General features: G+C 38.9%; 1 protein-coding gene across 1 annotated transcript in view; it reads left to right on the top strand.

Annotated features, from left to right (window-relative positions):
* The first annotated feature begins 5,713 nt into the window (after positions 1–5,713).
* Positions 5,714–25,390, top strand: part of CAPN2 (calpain 2) — a 43,682-nt gene continuing 24,005 nt past the window's right edge. Inside the window, exons 1-4 of the mRNA XM_081942628.1 lie at positions 5,714–6,098; positions 12,312–12,381; positions 23,939–24,057; positions 24,952–25,085. Of these exons, the coding sequence (XP_081798754.1) occupies positions 5,862–6,098; positions 12,312–12,381; positions 23,939–24,057; positions 24,952–25,085 (560 nt within the window). The 5' untranslated portion in view covers positions 5,714–5,861. The remainder of the gene's footprint in view (positions 6,099–12,311; positions 12,382–23,938; positions 24,058–24,951; positions 25,086–25,390) is intronic.

Here is a 25,390-nt window from a genome sequence, read left to right as displayed (position 1 = left end):
GCTGCACACTGCTGACTCATGTTTAAGCGTTCGTCTACTAGGACTCCAAGGTCCCTCTCACAATTACTGCTTTTGAGCCAGGTTTCACCTAATCTGTACTTGTATCTTAATCTCAAAGGCTTGTTTCCCTGCCCCTCCTGCAGCTGCCAGGTTGACAATCTTTCTGCAATTCTCCCCAAATGCATAGGAAAAATCCAAATCTTGGTGTTTTTGGCTTTCCACAGCCTGTGTGGTTTACTTATAATTTTCAGGCATTAATAAGTCATTCTGTCAATGCAGAAATAAATGGCCATTATTATTATTATTTTCTTAACTAAAAATACATTCTAACTCCTCATCTGCCTGCATTGTCATTCTGGGACTTCTGCCTTTAGCTGCTTCAGAACCGCTAAGCTCTCTCTATTAGAAAAAGAAATCTGGCATTCAAAAATGCCAAGAATGTTGCAGTTGCATGGAAAAATTATACACACACACACACACATACACACACAAAAGACTGGAATTTGGTGACCTCGCCCTTCCTTTCCCTTGCACTGTCTGAGTTGTCAAGTTATAATCAGCTATTAGTACAGTCCCTTCACTGTAACAGATTTACAACTATGTATTACGAGTATCTTATGCTAGTAATGCTAATAGGAAGCTGTGCAAGCCTATAAGTGAATTGTGCAATCACAATGAACAAGGTGCTTGTAGTAGGAATTCTTGAAAATATCCACTTTTGAAACACTCCAGACCTTCCCTACCCCAGCAAAATCGGCAATAGTACATCCCACACTCTCACTATTTTTGAAATTTTGTGGCAATTTTATTTATCTGCATAAAGCATTTATAATGGCATTCTTTATCATCAATAACAATTCCAGGTTAGCTACATTCTGAATGAGTGTGGTCAAAGATACCTCAACGTGTCCAATACACCCACATATAAACCACACTTAAAAAGCCAGAATGGTTGCTTTTGCACAAGCCAAACAATCCATATTTTGGCTTAACAGGATGTGTTGTCCTAGTTGCAATTTAAATAGACTCAATATATAGAGAAGAAAATGTCTTTTGGGGTTAATAACAACACACAAGTCCAAATGCAGACACCCAGCAAAGGAAATGGCACAAATAGCAAGTATCATTTGCATGATAACAGTATGACTTGTGTCATGTCATTGTCCCCTTCTAAGCCCTATTCCAAAAGACACCCATAGGTCCCAAAAAGGAAGACAAATTAGCTCTGCTTCATTTAGTATTAGCAGAATGAGTTTTAAATTCATCCAAAATGCAGTAGGCCACTAGGCTGGCACATGTAACACCATAGAAAAGCTATTCCACAAAGCGAGATGGTCAGGGTTACCAGCTCTGGAATACAAAAATGGCACACTTGCATTAAAAAACAGGAGCATGTACCCTGGCTTTATGAAGACAAAGATTGAGGGAAGGGGAAAATTAATCAGATTATGTGTATTAATGGCACTTTTCTACTGTAAGTAGAAAGTAAGATATTTGCAGATTTATGCAGTTCCTTAAAAAGGTAATCGCAGCAATGAGACCAACTATCTTTTGAGCTTCTTAAGGCTACCTAAGGTTTCAAGCAGCATTCTCAAGTCTGGTTTCTGCAAATGTGCTTTCATTATATTTCTCTGAATTTCCAAGCAGCATGTTTCTACAGTTGTGCAATTCTATGTCTTTGACCATTACTGAACATTGTTTGGCTCTCGCTGTTCTCCATAATTCTCCAGTCAATTTCTCCTTTTCCCTAGTTTTCCATATTTCTTCCCAACTATCAGCCATCTTTCCATGCCCGTTAAGTACATTCAGTTTGCACCCCGCTACTTTTATTGCATTGGTCTACCTTTTTTTTAAACTTCTGGCTGAATTAGACTTCTGTAAACTTGAGATTTTCCCCAGAAATATCAATCATGAATGCTGTCATTTTGGCTACATAATCCCACCCTATATACTGGGTACAAAATGACTGTACAATATGATAATAAAATATGGTAGCTTGCTGGTTTGTGGCTTAATATATGATGCAAATCTGTCCATCATGGTTAATATACAGCTCCATTTTGTATGAACTATACCAATTAAACCACCATCAACCAAACTATAGATCACTATGTTGTACAAAATGAATGAATCAGGCCTAACTTCTCAAAATGTGAATGAATCAGGGCTAACTTCTCTGCTCTTTGAGAAAAGTTAGGGAAAAAACCTAACTTGGTGCTGCCAAGAGTAATTTTTTATTGCCATAGGAAGTACATATAATGAAGGAAGGAAGGAATACTGGTTGTCCCAATTTTGCAGCCCCGACCTTGTCAACCAAGTGTACATCCATAGCAAGCACTCTACCGGCCCCACACCCCATTTTGGCTGGCTGAGTACTGCATGAGGCCATCCAGGCCAAAAACAGGGTGCAGGGGACTGCCTGTTGTGTCCCCCCCCCCCCCCCCGGTGCCTCATTTTGGCTGCCAGAGGCACCGTGGGCCAGTCCTTTGCTATTTCCAGGCCGGCCCCATGGGCCAGATTTAAGCCTTGAGTTTGATACCCCTGATCTAGTGAATTAACCTGGGTAGAACTGAAGCCTGGTGTTTATTTTAAAAACTATTCAGTTATATGCATACTTTTGACTGTTTTTAAAGCTAGTGAAGGACTAAAAATGATAGGATAGAATGGTTGCTTGAGGGTTTATTTTTCTTTTTTTAAATCTCTTAATTGCTTTGCTTTTTCCTGTTTTAGTTTAGAATTGTGGTGAGACTGTTTTAGCTGTTCCTTTCTTTTTTAACTGCTATGAGAATTTTCTTGAGGATGGAATATAAACAATGGTAAAAACAACTAAATGTGCTTTCAATCTATCTTTGCAAAAAAAAATAGAGGGGCATTTTTAGGTGGAACAACAAATTTTATTCTATATTGTATCTTATATTTGTGAAATAATATGTTCTGACTTTAACACCTTTTTACTGGAATAACTAACTTTACATTATTTTTAATGAACTTAACTTTCCAGCAAAGAGATTAATTCTATGGCTTCCACTTTGTTCTGAAAAATACTGTTACAGGGCTGTTCCTCATCACTGTGTTAATGTGCATTCCTCCCATTCTTCAGTTGCCAAAAAGGTATGCCGGCATAATTTGTGCGGCCCCAGGGCCAAGTTCTATTCTGTCTCAGTAATAAGGCTGGTGGCTGGTTCTGTCCTTATAGTTTTTTTAAGACATACATCAAAGACAAAGATTGGTGGATTCCCTTGGCTGTGTTCCCCCTGCCATGCTGTGTCACCTGCAGGCTAGAAAAAGAGTCACCAATTGCTATCATTAATGTATAGAAAGGCTGGTTTGAGTAAAAATAACAGGTGCCTGGGACAGAAGCTTTCAATCGCTCTGAAGCTGCCTAAGTGACAGATTGCCAGCATGGAACTTATTCATGCCTATAACCTATATCTGAACAGAGATCTAGCAATCGTCTAAAAACCAGCAAACCTGAGTCCTGAATCCCAAACCATGCCTGATTGACAGACAATAGAGCAAAGTAACAACACTAGAGAAAGTAGGATGGCGCTCTCCTAATACATCCGGCAATCTCCCTCCAACCTTATCCTATGTTTCTCCATTTCCCCATCCTGTCAACTTGGATATGTCTGAACTTGACTTTAATGCTTAATCAATTAGTCACCTTTTCAAAAATAGCAGGAAAGACAGATCACTGGTGCGGTGAAGGGGTTGCAAGGAGCACTGGACGATCTTGGACCAACTTCACACCTCTCTGCTTGCTTGTGGTCTGGCATTTAAACTAAAAGAGATATCAGACAAAAGTATAGTTGGTTCCTATATATTTCAAAATCTTGCCCAGAAGAATTCAGTGGTGACAGCAAGTGGCTATAGCCAACAGATCTCAGTGGCTCAGATATTACACAAAGTAGAGTTAAAGTAGGCCAAATGGCTCTCTCTAGGAATAAAAAGGGTAAAAGGAATGGCCACACAAGCCCCCTCCCCCCTCCTTGGCAGAAGCAGTGAAAATTGGTGGCCTGGTCTAAATCAAGCAAAGAAAGGGAATCTGCAGGAGTCAAAAAAAAGTCAAACTGGTATTTATGACCACATGATCAAAGCCCTGCTTCTTTATCTGTCTGTTGGTATTTTTACTTTTCTGCAGCCACCTCTATACCAGAACATTAATACTTTTTTAAAAAAAAGATAGATGTAGCACTCTTTCAAATGAATATTAAATATGCTTTTAAAAACAATATGTCTAAATTCTTCCAGAAAAGTGTTAAACCCGCATGTAAAAGACAATGCCCAATCAGGCAGCCTCTGTAGCAGTCTGGGAAAGAGACAAAAGTAATATCAAATGTCTGCTAATGAGAATGTGCCTTCTAACCGCACATCTTTATATCTCATTTAGTAGCATGGGAGGCTTAGCCTTTGACTAGGCTAGTTTTATATTCACCCCATACTACACTCTGATTAGTTAATTAACATCAAGTTTGGTGTCAGCTATTTGAGATTATGTGAATACTTTTTCTCCAGAATGATCTTTCTTCAACCTTTTAGATCTCTCAGTGGTGCATTCATTTGTCTTATAATTGAATCTATCCATTTTACGGCTGACTGCTCTCTTCCTCATTTTTCTTCAACTTTTGGCAACGTTTCTTCAACACCAACCCCAATAGACACAACTCAGCTGAACCACAAACAACCCAATCACATTTTAGTCTAGTGTGTTGTGCAAATCTAGCTGATGTGGTTTACTTTTTACTTCAGGATGTCTTCCAAACCCAGAACATTAGTTTTAAGTATGAAAACCAAGCTTTTAAAGAATAAGCATGTTGTTCCAACACAAGCCGAGGCTTATATCTGAGTTGAAATGCACAGTGTCTCATAGCAGTGATTTCAGGAGCAAGGAATCAGATTGAAGAGTTTATATGTAACTGAAAAGGAGCTTCTAAAAGTGATGGCAAGGCAGGAAAAGGGTGTTTTCAATTATGGCGCTCCTGCTCTATTTACAGAGCATGTTCTTTTTATTTTCTAGGGGTTTTTGGTTTTTTTAGCATTTTTATAACTTTTACTGGTATTTCTATTTTCCATTGCCTTGTTTATTATATTTTTATTGCCATTATTATAGCTGCTACTGATATTTGCAGTTATGCTCTTTAAAAATGTTGCTTTAATACCCTGTGAACTTTATACAGAGCAAAATAATAAATCATTTGTGTAATTGGTTTTATGCCCAGTCATTTCGAGTGAGCTAGGAAGATAGATAGATAGATAGATAGATAGATAGATAGATAGATAGATAGATAGATAGATAGATAGATAGATAGATGATAGATAGATGACAGATAGATAGATAGATAGATAGATAGATAGATAGATAGATAGATAGATAGATGATAGATAGATGATAGATAGATAGGTAGGTAGGTAGGTAGGTTGGTTGGTTGGTTGTGTGTGTGAGAGAGAGAGAGGGAGAGGGGGGTAAGAGATCTGAATGCTCTCTCCCCTTGTGCGTAAAATCACTGGAGGACGGAGTGGTGCCGTGGTGGGCACCTTTCCACCTTAGAAAACGGACAGAGATCGGGTTCACCTTCGCGCTCTCGATCCCAACTGTTTGTTGACATCCTTAAAAAATGCAGAAGAGCCAGCCTCGCTCGTCCAGTGAGCTCGTAAGGAGCCGCAGGAGGAGGCTCGCGGCCTCTTTTCTCTAATCTGTCCCGTGAAGGCCGGACCAGCCACACCCCGGGTATAGAGGCGCTGTTATTTTCTCTCCTGGAAATGAATCACCCTTGGCTAGTTTGGCTCTGACTCCCCTCCGCTCGCCGGGGCTTCCCTACAGAGAGGAAGGCGGGAGGAGCGCTGCGCGGTGAAGCTGCACCATGGCTGGGATTGCCGCTAAATTAGCCAAAGACAGGCAGATCGCGCAAGGGCTGGGCTCCAACTCCAAAGCCGTGAAGTACTTGAACCAGGACTTTCACACTCTGAGGAACGAGTGTCTGGAGGCGGGGAAGCTCTTTCAAGACCCGTCTTTCCCCGCCGCCGCGCCTTCTCTGGGCTACGGAGAATTAGGGCCAAACTCGCAGAAAACAAAAGGCATCGTCTGGAAGAGGCCGACGGTAGGAGACCACCGCGCAGATGCTAGCGGAAGAGAGGAGGGAGTCACCCGGAGGAGGAGGAGGAGGGGAGGGAAGAAAAGGAAGCCAAATACGAGTTTAATGTCGCGTTTCTGTCCTGTTCTGTATTTCTTTCGGGACGATAGGAAAATGACAAAGGGGCCTGAATGACAGAGGGCGGTTAATTTTGGGGAACGAATCTGTTCTTTCATCCAGATCTCCGAATGCGTGCTCGAAGGTGTCTAAGGTCACCACTGATCCCTGGCGGATCAGGTCAGGGTTGAGTTGCGCCACTACTTGTCCGCATTGGGATTGCCTGGCTTCAGGCGATTAGGAAGACAAACCGAGCCAAAAAAAACCCCCACCAGCCAAGACTTCCTTTGCAAATTCGACACCACTTTGTATTTATTTTGTTTGTTTGGTGTCCGATAATCAATCTCTTTGAGGGGCTTACAACATATTCTACAAATATTTTAAAATGCCATTAAAAAGTGCCAAAATATATGTGCCAATTTGTCATGGATTCAGAACGTTGAGGAGTGCTAAAAGTTTTGTATTTTTCAGTCGTTCCACTGTCTGTTCCTGCTGATGTAGGATTGGTATTATATTCCTGATTCTTTGGAATGTGGGATGATTATTATTCAGGTTTAAATATGTTGAAAGGAAGAATATCCCGTTGTTTTTTGGAGGTTCTGGAGTTAAAACTGTCTATCTGTCAGCACCTTTTCAACTAATCAATATTATCAAAGGCATATGTTTTTAGTAAAATGTGTTAGTCAGAAAAAGTGCTATTTATCAGATGGTTGATATATTTTGTTTTTGCCCCCATAGACAAATACAACTCTCCTCTTACAAAATTCTTCCAGTGTGACTCAGTCTGCCCCAAAGCAAATCAGAGTATGAAGTCCTTCTGCCCAGAAACATTTGTAACGCCTACAGCAAGAACCCAACAGACCTTCACTGTCTTATTTGAAAAAGCTATGTAAAACTCAAAGTCTTGTGTATAGAAGACTTTGTGTAAGCCATTCCCAAATTTGTTAGAGACTATGCTGAGAGTGGATTATGATAATCTTCTGAGATCTAGAGGATACTAGATTGGGGAAGAATGATTTGCAGTTGCTGTCATTATGATCTTTCAAGGTCGGTAAAATGAGGAGCCAGATTGTTGAGGGCAATATGTAAACCGTTTAGAGAAGGCTGTAACGCACTGTGAAGCGGTATATAAATCTAAATTCTGTTTCTGTTCTTCTCCAATCTAGTATCCTCCAGATCTCAGATTCTTATAATTCTCTCTCTCAGATAGTCTTTAACAAATTTGGGGTGGCTTACACAAAGTCTGCTATAATCAGGACTTTGAGTTTTAGTTTTACATAGCTTTTTCAGATAAAACAGCAAAGGTCTGTCATCTATTCTCAATCTTTTTGGGAATAAATATGCCCATGTTGAGAGTTTCTGTGCCTTTACTGAATGCTTTCAAGCATTCAATCTTCCACATTATACAACTCAGAGATTGTACTCATCGTATATTGGATTTCACCTACATTCATGCTGTCACCTATTCCTTCATGGGTCTTTAGGAGTAAAGATACATCATTTCTTAATATGGTGCCCTCCAGATGTGTAAGACTGGAATTTTCATAGATCCCATGCTCAGTTAAAATTGTGAATGTTAATTAAGTGGGTGGTCCAACACATTTAGGAATGCAGTCAATTAGACAAATCTCTCCTGATGTTCTGCCCTGATGTTTCACATTCTACTTCTTTCCTTTTTTTATTTATCAGAAATAGGAAACTCATCATATTCTATTTACACATTGTGGTTATGAAAACTATAGTCCAAAAATATCCAAAGGGCTATACCTCAATGCACTTCTTCATTGCCTTGCCTGTTCTTTTTCACCAACCTTACCTTAATCTCCTTTAGATGAATTGATGAATCTTCTTACATCAATTAACTTTACATCCATTTACTTCGTAGAAGCAGCTGATTGCATGTTTAGAAGGAGCTTGTGACATAAATCTTTTTGAAATAAATGGAATATTTGGTTTAGAAATCTCAGTATGTTTCCCATTGCCAGACACAGACATGCATATATAAACATTCCGGAGTGGATGCCAGCCATAACTCCAGATTCCACTCAATGCACTCATTGAGGATGAAAGGACAGTTGAAGAAAACACAAACTGTTTATTCAAAGAGCTGGATTTACAGAGACAGTATAAAGTTTGCTTTGCTGCAGGTTTTACATCGGGTTATAGGTGTTCGAATTTCAGCTAATCCAGAAGAATGTGGTTTTGTAAGAGCCAGCAAAATCAGAAGAAAACTACACAGATTATGTTAAAGCAATAATAAAATTAAAATTTGACCATGCCTGTCCATGCTCCCTTCCAAAAACCTTGGGATCTCAAGATACTGATTTTAATTACCCAAACCTTTAACAAGCTCTATCTTGTTACAAACCTCCTGCATCTGCAGAAGAGACTCGTCTGAGAACATTGATATTAACCAAAGCTTCTTCTAGAAGAACTTTCCAGTGTATGTCACTTTCAAATTGGTATGCATATCCTTCCATAGTTGCCAATGGTCTCTATGTCTTGGTTTTTTTGGAAAAGGAGCATAAGGTGCATCTTTTTAATCTGGCAGTTACAACTGAGTAACTGGAATACAAAATCAACAAAGAAGGTGTGGGGGAGCCAAACAGTGCACCACCAAAATTCAAGAACAGGCTGGAAAATTAGATCAGTGTGCTAACAATTGAAAAAAAAAGGTGAAAAGAAAACCAAAAGAATACTGGATTAAGAAATATCACCTAGCAAAAAGGAAGATTAAAGAAGCACTGAAAATAATAAAGCAGCAAATAACAGGTATAACCAAAATGATCAGCAGATGTGAAGCCAGAATTGCATATCATAGGCAGAATCTCCAGTTTCAGTCAAATCAGAAAGGTTTCTACCAAACCATTGATGAAGCGATTGAAATGATGCAGTTATGGGATAATCAAAAAAATGCAGCAAAATGCAGTTTGATAAAGAAGATGGTTAAGAATAAAAAAGAATCTGGAATAAAAGGATTTATAAGAATAGCAGAAATGGTGGAGAAAAGGGCAAGGAGGGTCCAGAATTGGGTAGCATAAGGTGAAGCTGAAGTGCATGGCGTTTGGTTGAAACATTTGACTAGTCTGCATCCACTCATTGATAACACCCAGCATTGACGTTTGAGTAATATCTGCAAAATCTACCTGATAATGAAAGATCCAGCCAAAAGGGCTGCACCAAGCAACTACAGATCAATTACAGGTAGTCCTTGACTTACAACAATTCATTCAGTGACCGTTCAACGTTACAACAGCACTGAAAAAAGTGATTTATGATCATTTTTCACAGTTATGATTATTACAAAATCTCCATGGTCACATGATTTACATTTGGGTGCTTGACAACTGGTTCATAGTTGTGACAGTTGCAGTGTCCCACAGTTAGGCGATCATCTTTTGCGACCTTCTGACAAACAAAGTCAATGGGGAAGCCAGATTCACTTAGTGACCGTATTACTAATTTAATAACTACAGTGATTCACTTAACAAATGTGACAAGAAAAGTTGTAAAATGGGGCACAACTCGAGGACTACCCGTACCTGCTTACCCAAAACTTTCAAACTGCTAACTAGCGTAGTGGTTACAAGTTTCAGTTTCAGTTTATTCAATTTATAAGCAGAACTAAAAGCCATATATAAAATTTTCAGAAAAACAATGACAGTAAAATATGCCATTCATCCATGCAGCAATGTTGATAGATTCTACTTACCAAGGAAAATAGTGGGTGTGGAATGTTGCAAGTACACCAGACAGAGAAGAAGAAAGGATATTGGAATATCTGAAGGACATTGGAGAAAATGCACTGATGCTACTGAACCATGAACACTGACTGAATACTGGAGAGACTAAACTGGTGTATAAGAAAGACCAAATGAAGACTAGAAAAGGACATAGCAGGAGAAAGTATTACATGTCCAGTACTTTAAGAAAATAGGCAAAGCAGATAACAAGACTTGGCAATACCTAAGAGCAAGAAAGTTGAAGAAAGATACATAGGGCTAATTCTGGATGCAGAAAAGCAAGCCATAAGAACAAATGCATACAAAGTGAGAATTGAGAAGACAGCAATAGGCAGCAAATACTGCCTCTGCAAAGAAGCTGAAGAAACAATAGACCACCTACTTAGTTGCTGGAAGAAGTTGCACAGACTGACTACAAACAGTGGCATGACAAAGTACCAACAATGGTACATTGGAAGATCTGCAAGAAATATCATTTGCCTGCAAGCAAGAACTGATGGAGCCATAAAATAGACAAAGAAATTGAAAATAAAGAAGCCAAAATGTTCTGGGACTTTAGAATTCAAACAGGCAGGCAGAACCTAGAAATAGCAGGATAGAAGAGAAAGAACTGGGGAGGAAATCACAAAATATACAATAGAAATAGAATAACTGTGTCAAAACAAACAAAGATAGTACTAATGGTGATAAGTGCCTTGAACTCCAAATACCAAAATAACTGACACACCAGTTGAACACCTTCAATACTGACAAAATTACCATCAGTCAATTACAAAGGACAGCTTTACTTGGAACAGCTTGAATTCTGCAATGATGCAATATAATAGAGTTGGAAGGGACATTAGAGGTCTTCTAGTCCGAACACCTGCTCAAACCAGAGGCCCTATACTATTCCAGATAGATGGCTTTCCAATATCTTCTTAAAAACTTCCAGTGATGAAGTACATACAACTTCTGGAAGCAAGCAGTTCCACTGATTAATTGTTCTCACTGTCAGGAAATGTCTCCTAAGTTCTAGATTGGATCTTTCTTTGATAAATTTCCATCTGTTGCTTCTTGTCTTGTCATGAGGTGTTTTGGAGAACCCTCTTGTCTCTGTGACAGCCCCTCAAATATTGGAAGACTGCTATCAAGTCACTCCTAGTCCTTCTCATCATTAGACTAGACATGGCCAGTTCCTGCAACCATTCATCTTTCCAGAATCTCAACATCTTTTTTGTGTTGTCATTAAAATTGGACACAGTATTCCAAGTGTCTTGCCAGTGCAGTATAAAATGTTACTATCACTTCACATGATGATACTGTCCCTCTGTTGATGCAGCCTAGAACTGCATTGGCTTTTTTGGCAGCTGCTGCACACTGCTGGCCTGGCTCATACTTAAGTCATTGTTCAGTAGGACACTAAGATCCCTCTCACAATTATTGCTGTTGAGCCAAACATCACCTATTCTATACCTGTGGTTTTTCTTTACCTGTGTAAAATCTTTAACTTTTCTCATCAATAAATTGCATTTTGTTGGATAGGGCCTAGTGTTTTTCTGTCAAGTTCCTTCTGGATTTTGAGTCTATCTTCTAAAATGTTGACTATTCCCCCTAGCTTGGTGTCATCTACAAATTTAATGAGTTCCCCTTCTATCCCCTCATTTAAATAGTTTATGAAGATGTTAAAGAGTACTAGGCCTAAAACAGAATCTTGTGGTACCCACTACTTACTTTTCTTCATGTAGATGTAGTTCCGTTGAGAACTACATATTTATCTATACGTTTTAATATCATCAGGCAACAACATCTCCCTATCCCAGGTCTTTGGGAAGGACTTAATAGGTGGATAAAAATGTCAAATCCAGTCTAAACATTTGGCTGACTGTGCAGTGAATGATAATAATAATGCCTTTCAGTAATGCTTGAATGGTCCTGTTTAAGTTACCTAAACAAGGGCGGTCATAGCATAAACATTGGAAATAAAAATGAATTATGTTACCTCTCAGTGGTGTGAAGAGCTTCGCTTGCTGTTCAATTTCATTTGTTTAAACAGAATACTTTGTCTTCTATGAGATTTAGCTAAGTAAGCTGACTGAAACCTTTATGATTTATGTTGAGAAATATAATCTCAGCATCTCATGGACATTGATTCCACAGCTGAGGAGGTCCATAAATAAAACACAAACTCACCTTTCAACCAAAAGCTGACTTCTGGTGATTGGATCCAAATAAGATTATTGGCAATGTTGTAGAAGTTATGCCTTCTCTGCGATGTTTTTTTTCAGACTCTCCAGGCGAGCAATAACCCTGGAATTCCCAAGCAATCATCTATCTAATTCTTAATCATATCCTTAAAACAGTAGCTCTAAAAGTTTTATTTTATTCTTTATTTTGCCAGGAATTGTGTTCCAAACCTCAGTTTATTATTGAAGGTGCCACCCGGACTGATATCTGCCAAGGAGCTTTAGGTGAGATATGGTTCATATGTCTTACTTTCTTCTTGAAGCATCCTTAGCATTATGTCTGCATTGCTGAAAATGCCATTTTTCAGAACCTGGTGTGTTCTTTTCTGTCCTGCATGCAATCCGTTCTTCACTGCTTTTAATGTACATCTTATCTTATGTATTGTATTGTTGTTGATTGTGACTAAAAGAGCTGACAGTGAACTTGGAGGATTTTGCTATTGCTCAATTCTAGGAATTAAAGAATTCTTTAACTTCTTTGTTGTTGAAGGAGAGAAGGTTTTAGTTATAACTAAAAGTAGCCTATCTTATAGTTAATTATTTGGAAAGATTTGTAATATATACAATCAACTCGTATATATGATCATTAGAAATAGAGATGAGAAGTTTAAAAGACAAAGGGCAATTTATAAATCTGTATAAGGACATTCTAGAAGTTGGAAACCAGATTTAGATTTCTTTATCTTGCCTCTTAACTCTTGTCTTTAATTTATTTTGCTTGCTGTTTTTCCTTTTTCCATACTTTGCATAACATTGTTTGCAAATGAATAATTTGATGAGTCTGTATGTATGCATGACATCTGCATAGTACTTAATTTGCAATTTAAGATACTGTATTCCCACAGGGCAATTGCTGAGAGTAATATTTGTGAATGGGGAAAATTCAGTTAAGCCAACTTCTGGGATGATTGTTGCCTGATTTCCTCTTTTTTTAGAGAGAGAAAATGTTTTAACAAATATAGATGGACTTCTACAACAAGCTGTACTGCAAACTATCCATCTTATTTAATTTAATTAAGAATATAAAAATCATGTTATCCAATATATTTTTTTCCATGCATTTGTTTGAATAGATAGAGTTACAGTTAGGATAAGTCCTACGTAATGTCTGAGTTGGTGGTCATTACCAATATTAACATGTCTTAATTTGACTTCTGCTTTCTATATATTGTACACAAAAAGTTACAATGTATAGTTATCTGTTGGAGAAATGTATGTTGGAATGAAACACACATTCCTCACCAACCACCATTATTGGTGAAAATTCATAGTTGGACTATGTATGATTATTTGACTAAATGCAGTTACTCTCTCTGTGGGACTTCATGCCATTCAGTCCCACTTAGACTGCAACATGTTTAGTTAAGATAAGATTTGTCTTATAAACATTATGAGATATAATTGTTTTTACCCATTTACATGTAAAATAGCAATGTTTACTTAAGAAATGTAAGATAAGGACTCTCTGTCTTACAATCCATGAAAATTCTAGGTTTTTCCATATATGGTATGTATACGGTATATATTTCTATATGTAAGAACTAGAAAATAATGATTTTGATGGCTGAAAACCTGCTTTAAGTACTCTGAATTAACAAATTCCTCAAAGATCCAGCATCATCTCAATAGCTTCTTGTTGAGCTGTGGAAATTCACTAGCTTCCTTCAATTCCATCCAAGTTTTCTATGTTTGCAATTCTTCCACTTGTGAGTCATCTGATGAAGTGAGCTGCAGTTCACAAAACACTCTACCTTTTAATAAAACAGTATTTTTCTTATGGTAATGTCAAGATTGTGGTAATGTAGGGTGCATGATGGCTTAGTGGTTAAAGATGCTGACTTTGTCATCTGGAAAGCTGACAGCCCAGGTTTGAGCATTGCACAACGGAGTGAGCTCCCATTCCTGCTCCAGCTCCTGCCCACCTAGCAGTTTGAAAGCATGCAACTGCAAGTAGGTTAATAGGTACCACTTTGGTGGGAAGATAATAGTGTTCTGTGTACCTTTGGCGTATAGCCATTCTGGGTCACATGACCACAGAAAATGTTTTTGGACAACACTGGCTTCCTGGGCCAAGAAATGGAGATGAGCACCTCACCCTAGAGTTGGACATGATTGGACAAGGAAAGTTTAACAAAGCTGAATTGTAGGTGAGAAGAAACTTAGTTTATAACCATACATTCACAATTCCTTTCCATAAATCTTTGCAACTGGTCCTTTTTTCTACCACAATCATGCATTGCCTTTTATTATTTTAACGTCTTGCTTCTTTCTTTGTCAAGATCTCATCTTCAACATCCAACCATGAGGTCTTTGGTCTTCCCCTTTCTCTCAACCAATTCATTCTTCTTCTGTTTGTTTTGCAAACCGATCCTCATTTATTCTCTGAATAATGAAATAATATTGATGTATTTCTTTTGTATTGATCTTTTATTTTTTTTACTCAGTCCACATTCATTTAGCACATGTTCATTCTTGATGTGATTTCTTTTTGGTTTACCACATATGTTTTTAGTACTTCATTTTCATTGATATTTATTTCTTAATTTACATTTAGGCTTAAGAGAGACTAAACCATAGAAGTAGATAAATCAGACGAGGCAGTTTAGAAAGTTTTTACTGCTTCAACTTGTTCAATTTCAAATAGCAGAAAAAGAAAAAGAGAGAGGGAAAGAAACAGATGTGTTCACTGCATACTGTCATTATGCTATCAAATTGTCCCCCCCCCAAAAAAAAATCCTACTCCCTCCACAGACAGTTTTAGTGAATAAAACAAAGACTCCTCACAGCATGGTGGCATGACACTGTTATAGAAAAAATATTTCTTTTTCTTATGCAAATATGCTTTTTAACGAGGAGACATCTGCCCCCTCCCACTCAGAGGGAAACTGTTTAAAGGTCATTGCTATGATACCATGGCAACCTCTTTTGAAAAATGTATAAATACTAAACATGGTTTCTCTATGAATTTCCTTCCTTTTGCTTCACTGATTCATTATATCCAATGCACTAAACTTCTTTGGACAATAGAACGTGTTTTGTCCTCCTTTTCATTGTAAAAAAGTTGGTCACCTTAGCATTTTGGACAATAGAACGTGTTTTGTCCTCCTTTTCATTGTAAAAAAGTTGGTCACCTTATGATTATATGCAACTGGGCAGCAATAAGATAGACATTTACTGTAGCTATATTAGAGTTTTGAGACAAAACACTTCTCAAATACACTAAGGAATACCCAGAGAGAATTTTTTAAATCCAAGCTGTATGAATCCTAAATCTTTAATGTGGAAATTATTAAATTTGATTTGGTTTGTGCTACAAAAATTATTTTGAGACATAAATGTGGTAAAAGATCATTAATAGTAACTATTTTACTGTACACAATACAATACAATACAATAGTAGAGTTGGAAGGGACCTTGGAGGTCTTCTAGTCCAACCCCCTGCCTAGGCAGGAAACCCTATACCGTTTCAGACAAATAGCTATCCAACATCTTCTTAAAGACTTCCAGTGTTGGGGCATTCACAACTTCTGGAGGCAAGCTGTTCCACTGATTAATTGTTCTCGCTGTCAGGAAATTTCTCCTCAGTTCTAAGTTGCTTCTCTCCTTGATTAGTTTCCACCCATTGCTTCTTGTTCTACCCTCAGGTGCTTTGGAGAATAGTTTGACTCCCTCTTCTTTGTGGCAACCTCTGAGATATTGGAATAATGCTATCATGTCTCCCCTAGTCCTTCTTTCTCTTAAGCTAAACATACCCAGTTCCTGCAACCGTTCTTCATATGTTTTAGTCTCCAGTCCCCTAATCATCTTTGTTGCTCTTCTCTGCACTCTTTCTAGAGTCTCCACATCTTTTTTACATCGTGGCGACCAGAACTGAATGCAGTATTCCAAGTGTGGCCTTACCAAGGCATTATAAAGTGGTATTAACACTTCACGTGATCTTGATTCTATCCCTCTGTTGATGCAGCCTAGAACTGTGTTGGCTTTTTTGGCAGCTGCTGCACACTGCTGGCTCATATTTAAATGGTTGTCCACTAGGACTCCAAGATCCCTTTCACAGTTACTACTACTGAGTAAGGTATCACCTATACTGTACCTGTGCATTCCGTTTTTGTTGCCTAAATGTAGAACCTTACTCTTTTCACCATTGAATTTCATTTTATTAGATAGTGCCCAATGTTCAAGTTTGTCAAGATCCTTCTGTATCTTAAGCCTATCTTCTGGAGTGTTGGCTATTCCTGCCAGCTTGGTATCATCTGCAAATTTGATGAGTTCCCCATTTATTCCCTCATCCAAATCATTGATGAAGATGTTGAAGAGTACTGGGCCTAAAACAGAGCCTTGGGGTACTCCACTGCATACTTCCCTCCATGTAGATGCAGTTCCATTGAGAACTACACGTTGAGTGCGGTTGGTCAGCCAGTTACCAATCCATCTGGTGGTGATGCTGTCTAACCCACATTCTTCTACTTTATCTAGTAGTAGGTTATGGTCTACCTTATCAAAAGCCTTACTGAAGTCCAAGTAAACTATATCAACGGCATTCTTCTGGTCCACTAATTTTGTCACATTATCAAAGAATGCAATAAGATTAGTCTGGCATGATCTGTTTTTGACAAATCCATGTTGGCTTTTGGCTATTACTTTGTTTGCTTCTAGGTGTTCGCAAATTCGTTGCTTGATTATTTTTTCCAGAATCTTTCCTGGTATTGAGGTTAGGCTGATAGGTCTGTAGTTTCCTGGATCTAATTTTTTCCCTTTTTTGAAGATGGGAACCACATCAGCTCTTTTCCAGTCCTCTGGTAGTTCCGCGGTGTTCCAGGATCTCTGAAAGATATAATTCAGTGGTTCTGAGATCTCGTCTGCTAGTTCCTTCAGAACTCTGGGGTGTAATCCATCCGGTCCTGGTGATTTGAACTCATCTAGGGTAGACAGGTGCTCACTTACCATTTTCTTCCCTATTTCAATTTGTGTTCCTAATTTTGTGGTGCTGCTTTTGATAGGTTGGACTGTTTTATCCCTTTGTGTAAAGACAGATGCAAAACATGAGTTAAATAGTTCTGCTTTCTCCCACATTATATTAAAAAGTGTATCATTATTGGAGCATTAAATAGCTGATTTCCTCATATAAAATCATGATGAAATACTGACAGCTCCACTGTACCCAAAGAGCATACCTGTTTAGACTTCCACGTCCTGTCCTTTAATGCTACAGGTAAGATTGGGCCTTAAGGCAGCAATCCTATAGAGCAGTGTTTCTCAAACTTGGCGACTTTAAGTCGCCAAGTTTGAGAAACACTGCTATAGAGGGAGGCAAAGTAGGCAGAGACTAAGGTTGAGAGAGAGATGGGGGGGAAAGACAGTTTGTAAGTTTGCTCTGGTGGTATGGAATATCAGTGGAGGATTCAGAAGGCCTTTAATCCAGAGGATCCAGAACTTTGCTGACTCACAACTCAAAAATGGCAAATATTATGCCAATCCTATCACAGACAATCTTTCTTTTTCTTTTTAATGTCAAGCTTGTGGTAATGTGGGGAGGCGCGACAGCAGTTAAAGACACTGAGCTTGTCTGCTGGAAAGCTGACAGCCCGGGTTTGAGACCTGAGCACCGTGCGACGGTGTGAGCTCCCATTCCTGCCCCAGCTCCTGCCCACCTAGCAGTTTGAAAGCATGCAAATGCGAGTACAATTAACAGGTACCACTTCGGTGGGAAGATAATAGTTTTCCATGCACCTTTGGTGTATAGCCATTATGGTCACATGACCACAGAAGATGTCTTCAGGCAACACTGGCTCCCTTGGCCAAAAAAAAGGAGATGAGCACCTTGCCCTAGAGTTGGACATGACTGGACAAGGAAACTTTTACCTTTTTTCTAATGTCAAAAAGAATTTAACAAAGCTGACTTGTAGGTGAAAAGATGCTTCCTTCTACATTGGCAAAGCTCAAAAGCTACTGGTTATTCTTATTGGGATTTATCTCTCCGGACCCTTAAGGTTGGTTTGATTACCTACACTAGCTTACCTGAACATTAAACTTGATTCGTGTGATATTATAGCAGCCTGGGAAATACACCCCATTGCTCCAGAGTGTCTGCTGCTATGATAATGGTTGGAAAAAGAATCTTGTAGAAAGATCTAGTTCTTTTTCATAGAAATATCACCAAGAAAATGATGCTGAAATTTAAAAAAAAATCTTAGGCTAATTTACTTTTATCTTTTGATTCTTTTCATTAGTACCATAAGAAATATATGGAACTTGCCAAAAAAATTAATACAAATGTCATTTTATTGCAGCAGCAGAGAAGTCAAATAAATAAATAAATAGTACCAATAATCTATATTATTGAGTTAAGGTATTCAAGTATTTCCCATTTCCAAATATCTCTGAATATTTTGGCCAAATTCCCTGTTATATCTTCCCAGAGAGACCAAATAGCTGACCAGAAGGCATATGGCAGAGGAAGACAAAGCAGAAGCACATCTAAGATAAATTGTGCTAATTCAGACCAAGAGCTTACAGCCAAGAAATCAAATGAGAACACAAGGGAGTATGGATAAACAGAAATGTTGCACCAACAACATAATGGCAGCAACTTAGCCATTTATTTAGCTGCCCTTATTCTCCAAATGTTCCTGGAGTATCAGCAGGATCCTGAGCCAGAACACAAGCTGATTCTTATTTCTTATATGAAGAACGGTTGCAGGAACTGGGTATGTCTAGCTTAAGAGAAAGAAGGACTAGGGGAGACATGATAGCAGTCTTCCAATATCTCAGGGGTTGCCACAAAGAAGAGGGAGTCAAACTATTCTCCAAGGCACCTGAGGGTAGAACAAGAAGCAATGGGTGGAAACTAATCAAGGAGAGAAGCAACTTAGAACTGAGGAGAAATTTCCTGACAATTAGAACAATTAATCAGTGGAACAGCTTGCCTCCAGAAGTTGTGAATGCCCCAACACTGGAAGTCTTTAAGAAGATGTTGGATAGCCATTTGTCTGAAACGGTATAGGGTTTCCTGCCTAGGCAGGGGGTTGGACTAGAAGACTTCCAAGGTCCCTTCCAACTCTACTATTGTATTGTATTGTATTCCTTTTTAAAGGAGAGCTAAGCAATAGGAAGCTTGTGTTACTGTGAGGCACTGTGGGAATCAGATGGAGCAGGATTTCAATGGGTTCAGGAGATGGGTCAATGGGAAGGAAATGTTTCAAAGAACCTCTGCCTTAATTATTTTGCTTGCCTGGGAACTTACTAAGTCTTGAACAGTCTTCAAGGTTGTTTTTATCCCTAGTATTAAATACACCTTTCTGAAATCTGTATCATTCTTGGATCTTGGGTTAGCCAGCTCTTGGAGCTTATTAGCTAACAATAGTGTGATGCAGCTTCTCATTTGGTCCTCATTTGGTATTACTACCGTCTTTAACTCTAGGATTCTAGTAAGGTGTGAGTCCAATTGTGGACATTTCATTCCCTGGCCCTACAGTTTTGCTTTAAGTGGTGATTCTCCTGGATGATAAATTCAGGATGTCTCTTTAGGTATACTGTTCCCTCCTGTTTCTGGGATCAAGTCTTGATTTCCTACATTTAAATGTGAGCAGTGACTAGCAAGCAGGTACTGGAGTGCATAACGCTAGAAAGCAAAATCCCAAAACTGCGTCTCACTTACTTTGGCCATGTAATGCGGGGGAATTCACTGGAGAAAGCAATTATGTTTGGAAGAGTTCGTGGTAAAAGAAAACCCGGCCATCAAAGAACACAATGGCTGGACACTGTCAAAGCAGACATCAGGCAGAGCATAGAAACACTCAAAGAAATAGTGCAAGATCAGAAGATGTGGAAAGACCTGGCCCAAAAAATTGCCAGGAGTTAGACTCAACTGAATGGATAACATCATCATCAAATATGAGCAAGAAAATGAAACTTATAAAACTCTTTTTGAGGATAGAACCTATATTAAAGTTGATTAATTATGTACCATCAAGTCAATGTTGACTCTCAGCAGTCACTTAGTTGTACCTTATTTTTCGGAGTATAAGACACCTTTTTTCCTCAAAAAGAGGCTGAAAATCTGGGTGCGTCTTATACACTGAATACAGATTTTTTTTTGCCTCCCGAAGCCCCACCCCTTCACCAAAATGGCCGTGCATACCCTTATGGAGGCTTTCAGAGAGCTCCTGGGGGCTGGGGGGGCAGAAATGAGCCCCCAGGAGCACTCTGCAAGCCCCTCCCAAAGCTATTCATGCCTTTTTTGGGGGTGGAAGGGCCCGTTTTTGTGAAAGCGGGCCATTTTGGGGAGGTTTGCAAAGTGCAAAAATCTTTTTTTTCTCCTTTTGGAAAGCTCTTTAACTGATTGATGAGAATTACATTGATCAAGTGCTGTGCCAGCAGAAACACCTAGCTATCTACTGTATTTCTCTCTATCTCTATTTCTCTCTCTCTATCCCTCTACCTATCTACCTACCTACCTATACATACTCTCTCTCTTCCAACCTACCTACCTACTGTATTTCTCTCTCTCTCTATTTCTCTCTATATATATCCCTTTATCTACCTACCTACCTACCTACGTAACTTCTCTCTCTCCCCCTACCGTATTTCTCTCTCTCTCTCTTACTCTCTCTATCCCTCTACCTACCTACCTACCTACCTACACACACTCTCTCTCTCCCTCCCTACCTACTGTATTTCTCTCTCTCTTTCTTTCTCTCTCTCTTTATCTACCTACCTTCCTACCTACCTAACTCTTTCTCCCTACCTATCTACTGTATTTATCTCTCTCTCTCTTTCTCTCTATCCCTCTACCTACCAACCTACTCTCTCTCTCTCTCCCTACCTATCTACTGTATTTCTCTCTCTCTCTTTCTCTTTCTCTCTATCCCTCTACCTACCTACCTACCTACCTACCTATACATACTCTCTTCCTACCTACCTACCTACTGTATTTCTCTCTCTCTCTATTTCTCTCTATATATATCCCTTTATCTACCTACCTACCTACCTACGTAACTTCTCTCTCTCCCCCTACCGTATTTCTCTCTCTCTCTCTTACTCTCTCTATCCCTCTACCTACCTACCTACCTACCTACCTACACACACTCTCTCTCTCTCCCTCCCTACCTACTGTATTTCTCTCTCTCTTTCTTTCTCTCTCTCTTTATCTACCTACCTTCCTACCTACCTAACTATTTCTCCCTACCTATCTACTGTATTTATCTCTCTCTCTCTCTTTCTCTCTATCCCTCTACCTACCAACCTACTCTCTCTCTCTCTCCCTACCTATCTACTGTATTTCTCTCTCTCTCTTTCTCTTTCTCTCTATCCCTCTACCTACCTACCTACCTACCTATACATACTCTCTTCCTACCTACCTACCTACTGTATTTCTCTCTCTCTCTATTTCTCTCTCTATATATCCCTTTATCTACCTACCTACCTACCTACCTACGTAACTTCTCTCTCTCCCCCTACTGTATTTCTCTCTCTCTCTTACTCTCTCTATCCCTCTACCTACCTACCTACCTACACACACTCTCTCTCTCCCTACCTACCTACTGTATTTCTCTCTCTCTCTTTCTCTCTCTCTCTCTCTTTATCTACCTACCTACCTTCCTACCTACCTAACTATTTCTCCCTACCTATCTACTGTATTTATCTCTCTCTCTCTTGCTCTCTATCCCTCTACCTACCAACCTACTCTCTCTCTCTCCCTACCTATCTACTGTATTTCTCTCTTTCTCTTTCTCTCTATCCCTCTACCTACCTACCTACCTACCTACACACTCACTCATTCTCTTTCTCTCTCTCTCTCTCTCTCTCCATTTATCTACCTACCTACCTAACTACTCTCTCTCTCTCCCTACCTACCGTATTTCTCTATCTTTCTCTCCCTCTCTATCCCTCTATCTACCTACTTTTTTTAAAAAAAATTGCCTCTTCAAAACCTTGGTGCGTTTTATACTCAGGTGCGTCTTACACTCTGAAAAATACGGTACTTTCTCCAGGATGATCAGCCCTCAACCTGGTCTTTTACATCTTTTAACAGTGCACTCATTGCCATTGTAATCGTATCCATCTATGCCTATGACCAGGAATCTACTCAACTAACAGTGCTATATTCACACTAGATAAGGGTTAACAGAATTCAAAGGAGGGGGATGGACTCTCTGTTCGCACTTTTGTCAGGGTCTTTGCATAACATGTCTACATTTTAATGAGGGCATTTGTGCTTGTGTAAAAACAATGAATTTATTTTTCCATGACCCCAAAGTAATATTATATTCATTTTAATTCACTGCTTACTACCTGTGCCCCAGGTGTTAGGCAAAATGTTATCCAAACTGGAACTTGAAAATTGTTAGTTATTCTAGGCAAAATTGTTACGGTAGTTATTCTTAAAGATGTCTTTACAAGAGAAGAATTTTGTTGTGAAAACAAATCAATATTGTTACTTGTTTATTTCTGGATACAGACTGTTCCAACCTCTGAAGCACAACCAACATTCAGTGCCTGCCATGATGGTCAGCTTGCATTAAGCATAAAATCAAAGAAGTCTGTTATGTGTGACTGGTTGAGCTGAAGAAGGCAAAGTGAACTGTCCAGTTCCAAAAATGTTTATGAGAAAGGAACACATGTGTAGGAGTGACATGCTTAAGATCAAAGCAGAATTGCATTGAGTAGGATGGGGAACTAGAATGTTGCTTGTTTAGCTATAAGGTTTTTGGTTTCCTTTGGGACTGTTGTTGCCTGCAAAAATACTGATAGGTGATTTTAGGAATGAAAGGTGGGAGTGAGATGTCTTCTGTTTTCAATAATTTGGGGATATATTTCTGAAACTTTTCCTATTCAAGCATATTTTGGATATACTGTTTGTTTTCACTCACATAGCAGTGGCAGTCTTTATTTAGCATTGGTAGAACAAGAATAAGCTGGAAATCCCAATTTATACCAACCGAGCCAAGTGGAAAAGACATAGAATTGAAGCATTATTTGTTTTGACTACTGGAACTGAATGCGGCTCATTGTCCCTCTGAACAAAAATGTACTCAGTATCGTTCCAGACTTTCTACATTTCTGCTATACAATTTGGGCAGCTGATATTGTCATATACCCTGTTGATCTGCATTCAGTTCTGGTCATCACAATGTAGAAAAGATGTGGAGACTCTAGAAAGAGTGCAGAGAAGAGCAACAAAGATGATTAGGGAACTGGAGACTAAAACATATGAAGAACGGTTGCAGGAACTGGGTATGTTTAGCTTAAGAGAAAGAAGGACTAGGGGAGACATGATAGCAGTGTTCCAATATTTCAGGGGTTGCCACAAAGAAGAGGGAGTCAAACTATTCTCCAAGGCACCTGAGGGTAGAACAAGAAGCAATGGGTTGAAACTAATCAAGGAGAGAAGCAACTTAGAACTGGGGAGACATTTCCTGACAGAACAATTAATCAGTGGAACAGCTTGCCTCCAGAAGTTGTGAATGCCCCAACACTGGAAGTCTTTAAGATGATGTTGGATAGCCATCTGTCTGAAACGGTATAGGGTTTCCTGCCTAGGCAGGGGGTTGGACTAGAAGACCTCCAAGGTCCCTTCCAACTCTACTATTGTATTGTATTGTATTGTATTGTATTGTATTGTATTGTATTGTATTGTATTGTATTGTATGTGTAAATCAACACATACAATGTATTTTGGTTTCTTCTGATCTTAAATGAAATGATTGACCAGTGAGACTCAGATTTGCTAAGTTTTGTTCTCTGCCTTTAAGTAGCATTTCATTTTATTTTGGTTTTTTAGGAGACTGTTGGCTTCTAGCAGCCATTGCTTCTCTCACCTTGAATGAAGAAATTTTGGCTCGGGTGGTTCCCAATGATCAAAGTTTCCAAGACAGTTATGCAGGAATCTTCCACTTCCAGGTATCAAAGAGTCTTTTCTGCTTTTCTGCTGTTCACTGGGAAAGTTTACAGGAAGAACAGGCCCTTCTAGATATAATTTGTCCCCAGGAAGGTCATGGTGCTTTCATAACACTTCCTTAGCAGTGCTTTTCAAGTAATTCCCCACTTAAATTAAAATTTTCTGGAAATGTTGCAGACATGAGGTGGAAGAGGAAGGTAAAATTCTAAAAAAATATTGTGGCATCAATATAATGTTTTGTAAAATGTAGCCTAAATAGAACTAGCATGATAGATATGGATGTATAGATATTTAGTCAAGGCTAGTGACATGAGCTGGAGCCATGCTGTTGATCAGCAAAACTGGTTTGAAGTTTTGGAGTAGTATAACATAAATGAAATTAATTCAGATTTGATATAAAAACCACTATCTTAATATACACATAGTAATTATAGTAATAGCAAGCATAAAGAAAAATATACATGGTAAAATCTGTCAACAGTGTAATAGTTACGGGATGATGTGCGTACTCTATCTGGAGGTTTTAAGAAAAGCACAGACAGCCACATCTCATGAATGGCTTAACTAGATGATGCTTGTAGTTCTTTCCATCTCCACAGTTCTATAGTTATATATTTCAATTGTTCTTGAATTGTTCCTTGCCAAAGCAATCTTCCCAGCCTCCATAATTTCCAACCAGCATTGTTGACCTAGAGCAGTGTTTCTCAAACTTGGCCGACTTTAAGTCCTGTGGACTTCAACTCCCAGAATCCCCCAGCCAGCATAGCTGGCTGGGGAATTCTGCGAGTTGAAGTCCACAGGACTTAAAGTCGCCAAGTTTGAGAAACACTGACCTAGAGCATGGCTATAGTTCATGTCATTGAGCCTTGATTAGATTGTTTTCTTTCCCCTTTCAGTTCTGGCAGTATGGAGAGTGGACAGATGTTGTTGTTGATGATCGATTGCCAACCAAAAACGGAGAACTACTTTTTGTTCACTCAGCAGAGAAAAATGAATTCTGGAGTGCCCTACTGGAGAAGGCCTATGCCAAGTAAGTGAAGATTGAGAACATTCGGCTGCTTCATGAAAACTTTATAAGTCTTCTCTTGTTTTATACTGGATTTGTTTCCCATAAGTGAAACGCAAAGCTAGGGTATGATATGGTGGACAAGTTTATGATTCTGAAGAACTATTTAACATGTTTCAACCCCAAATCTGGTAGCTTAAACCTGGCTGAAAATAACAAACTTAGAATGAAAGAATTCAGAGCCTAGAAATTTGTTCTAACAGAACTACTAAAAAGGTTTCATAAACCTTGCACACAATTGTATTTCTAAATTCTCCCATACTCCCATG

This window comes from Natrix helvetica (genome assembly GCF_964273705.1).
Source record: "Natrix helvetica genome assembly, chromosome: 2".
Taxonomy (NCBI): Eukaryota; Metazoa; Chordata; class Lepidosauria; order Squamata; family Natricidae; genus Natrix; species Natrix helvetica.
Note: the sequence above shows the minus strand (reverse complement) of the source record. Positions and strands in the feature narration are given on the sequence as shown.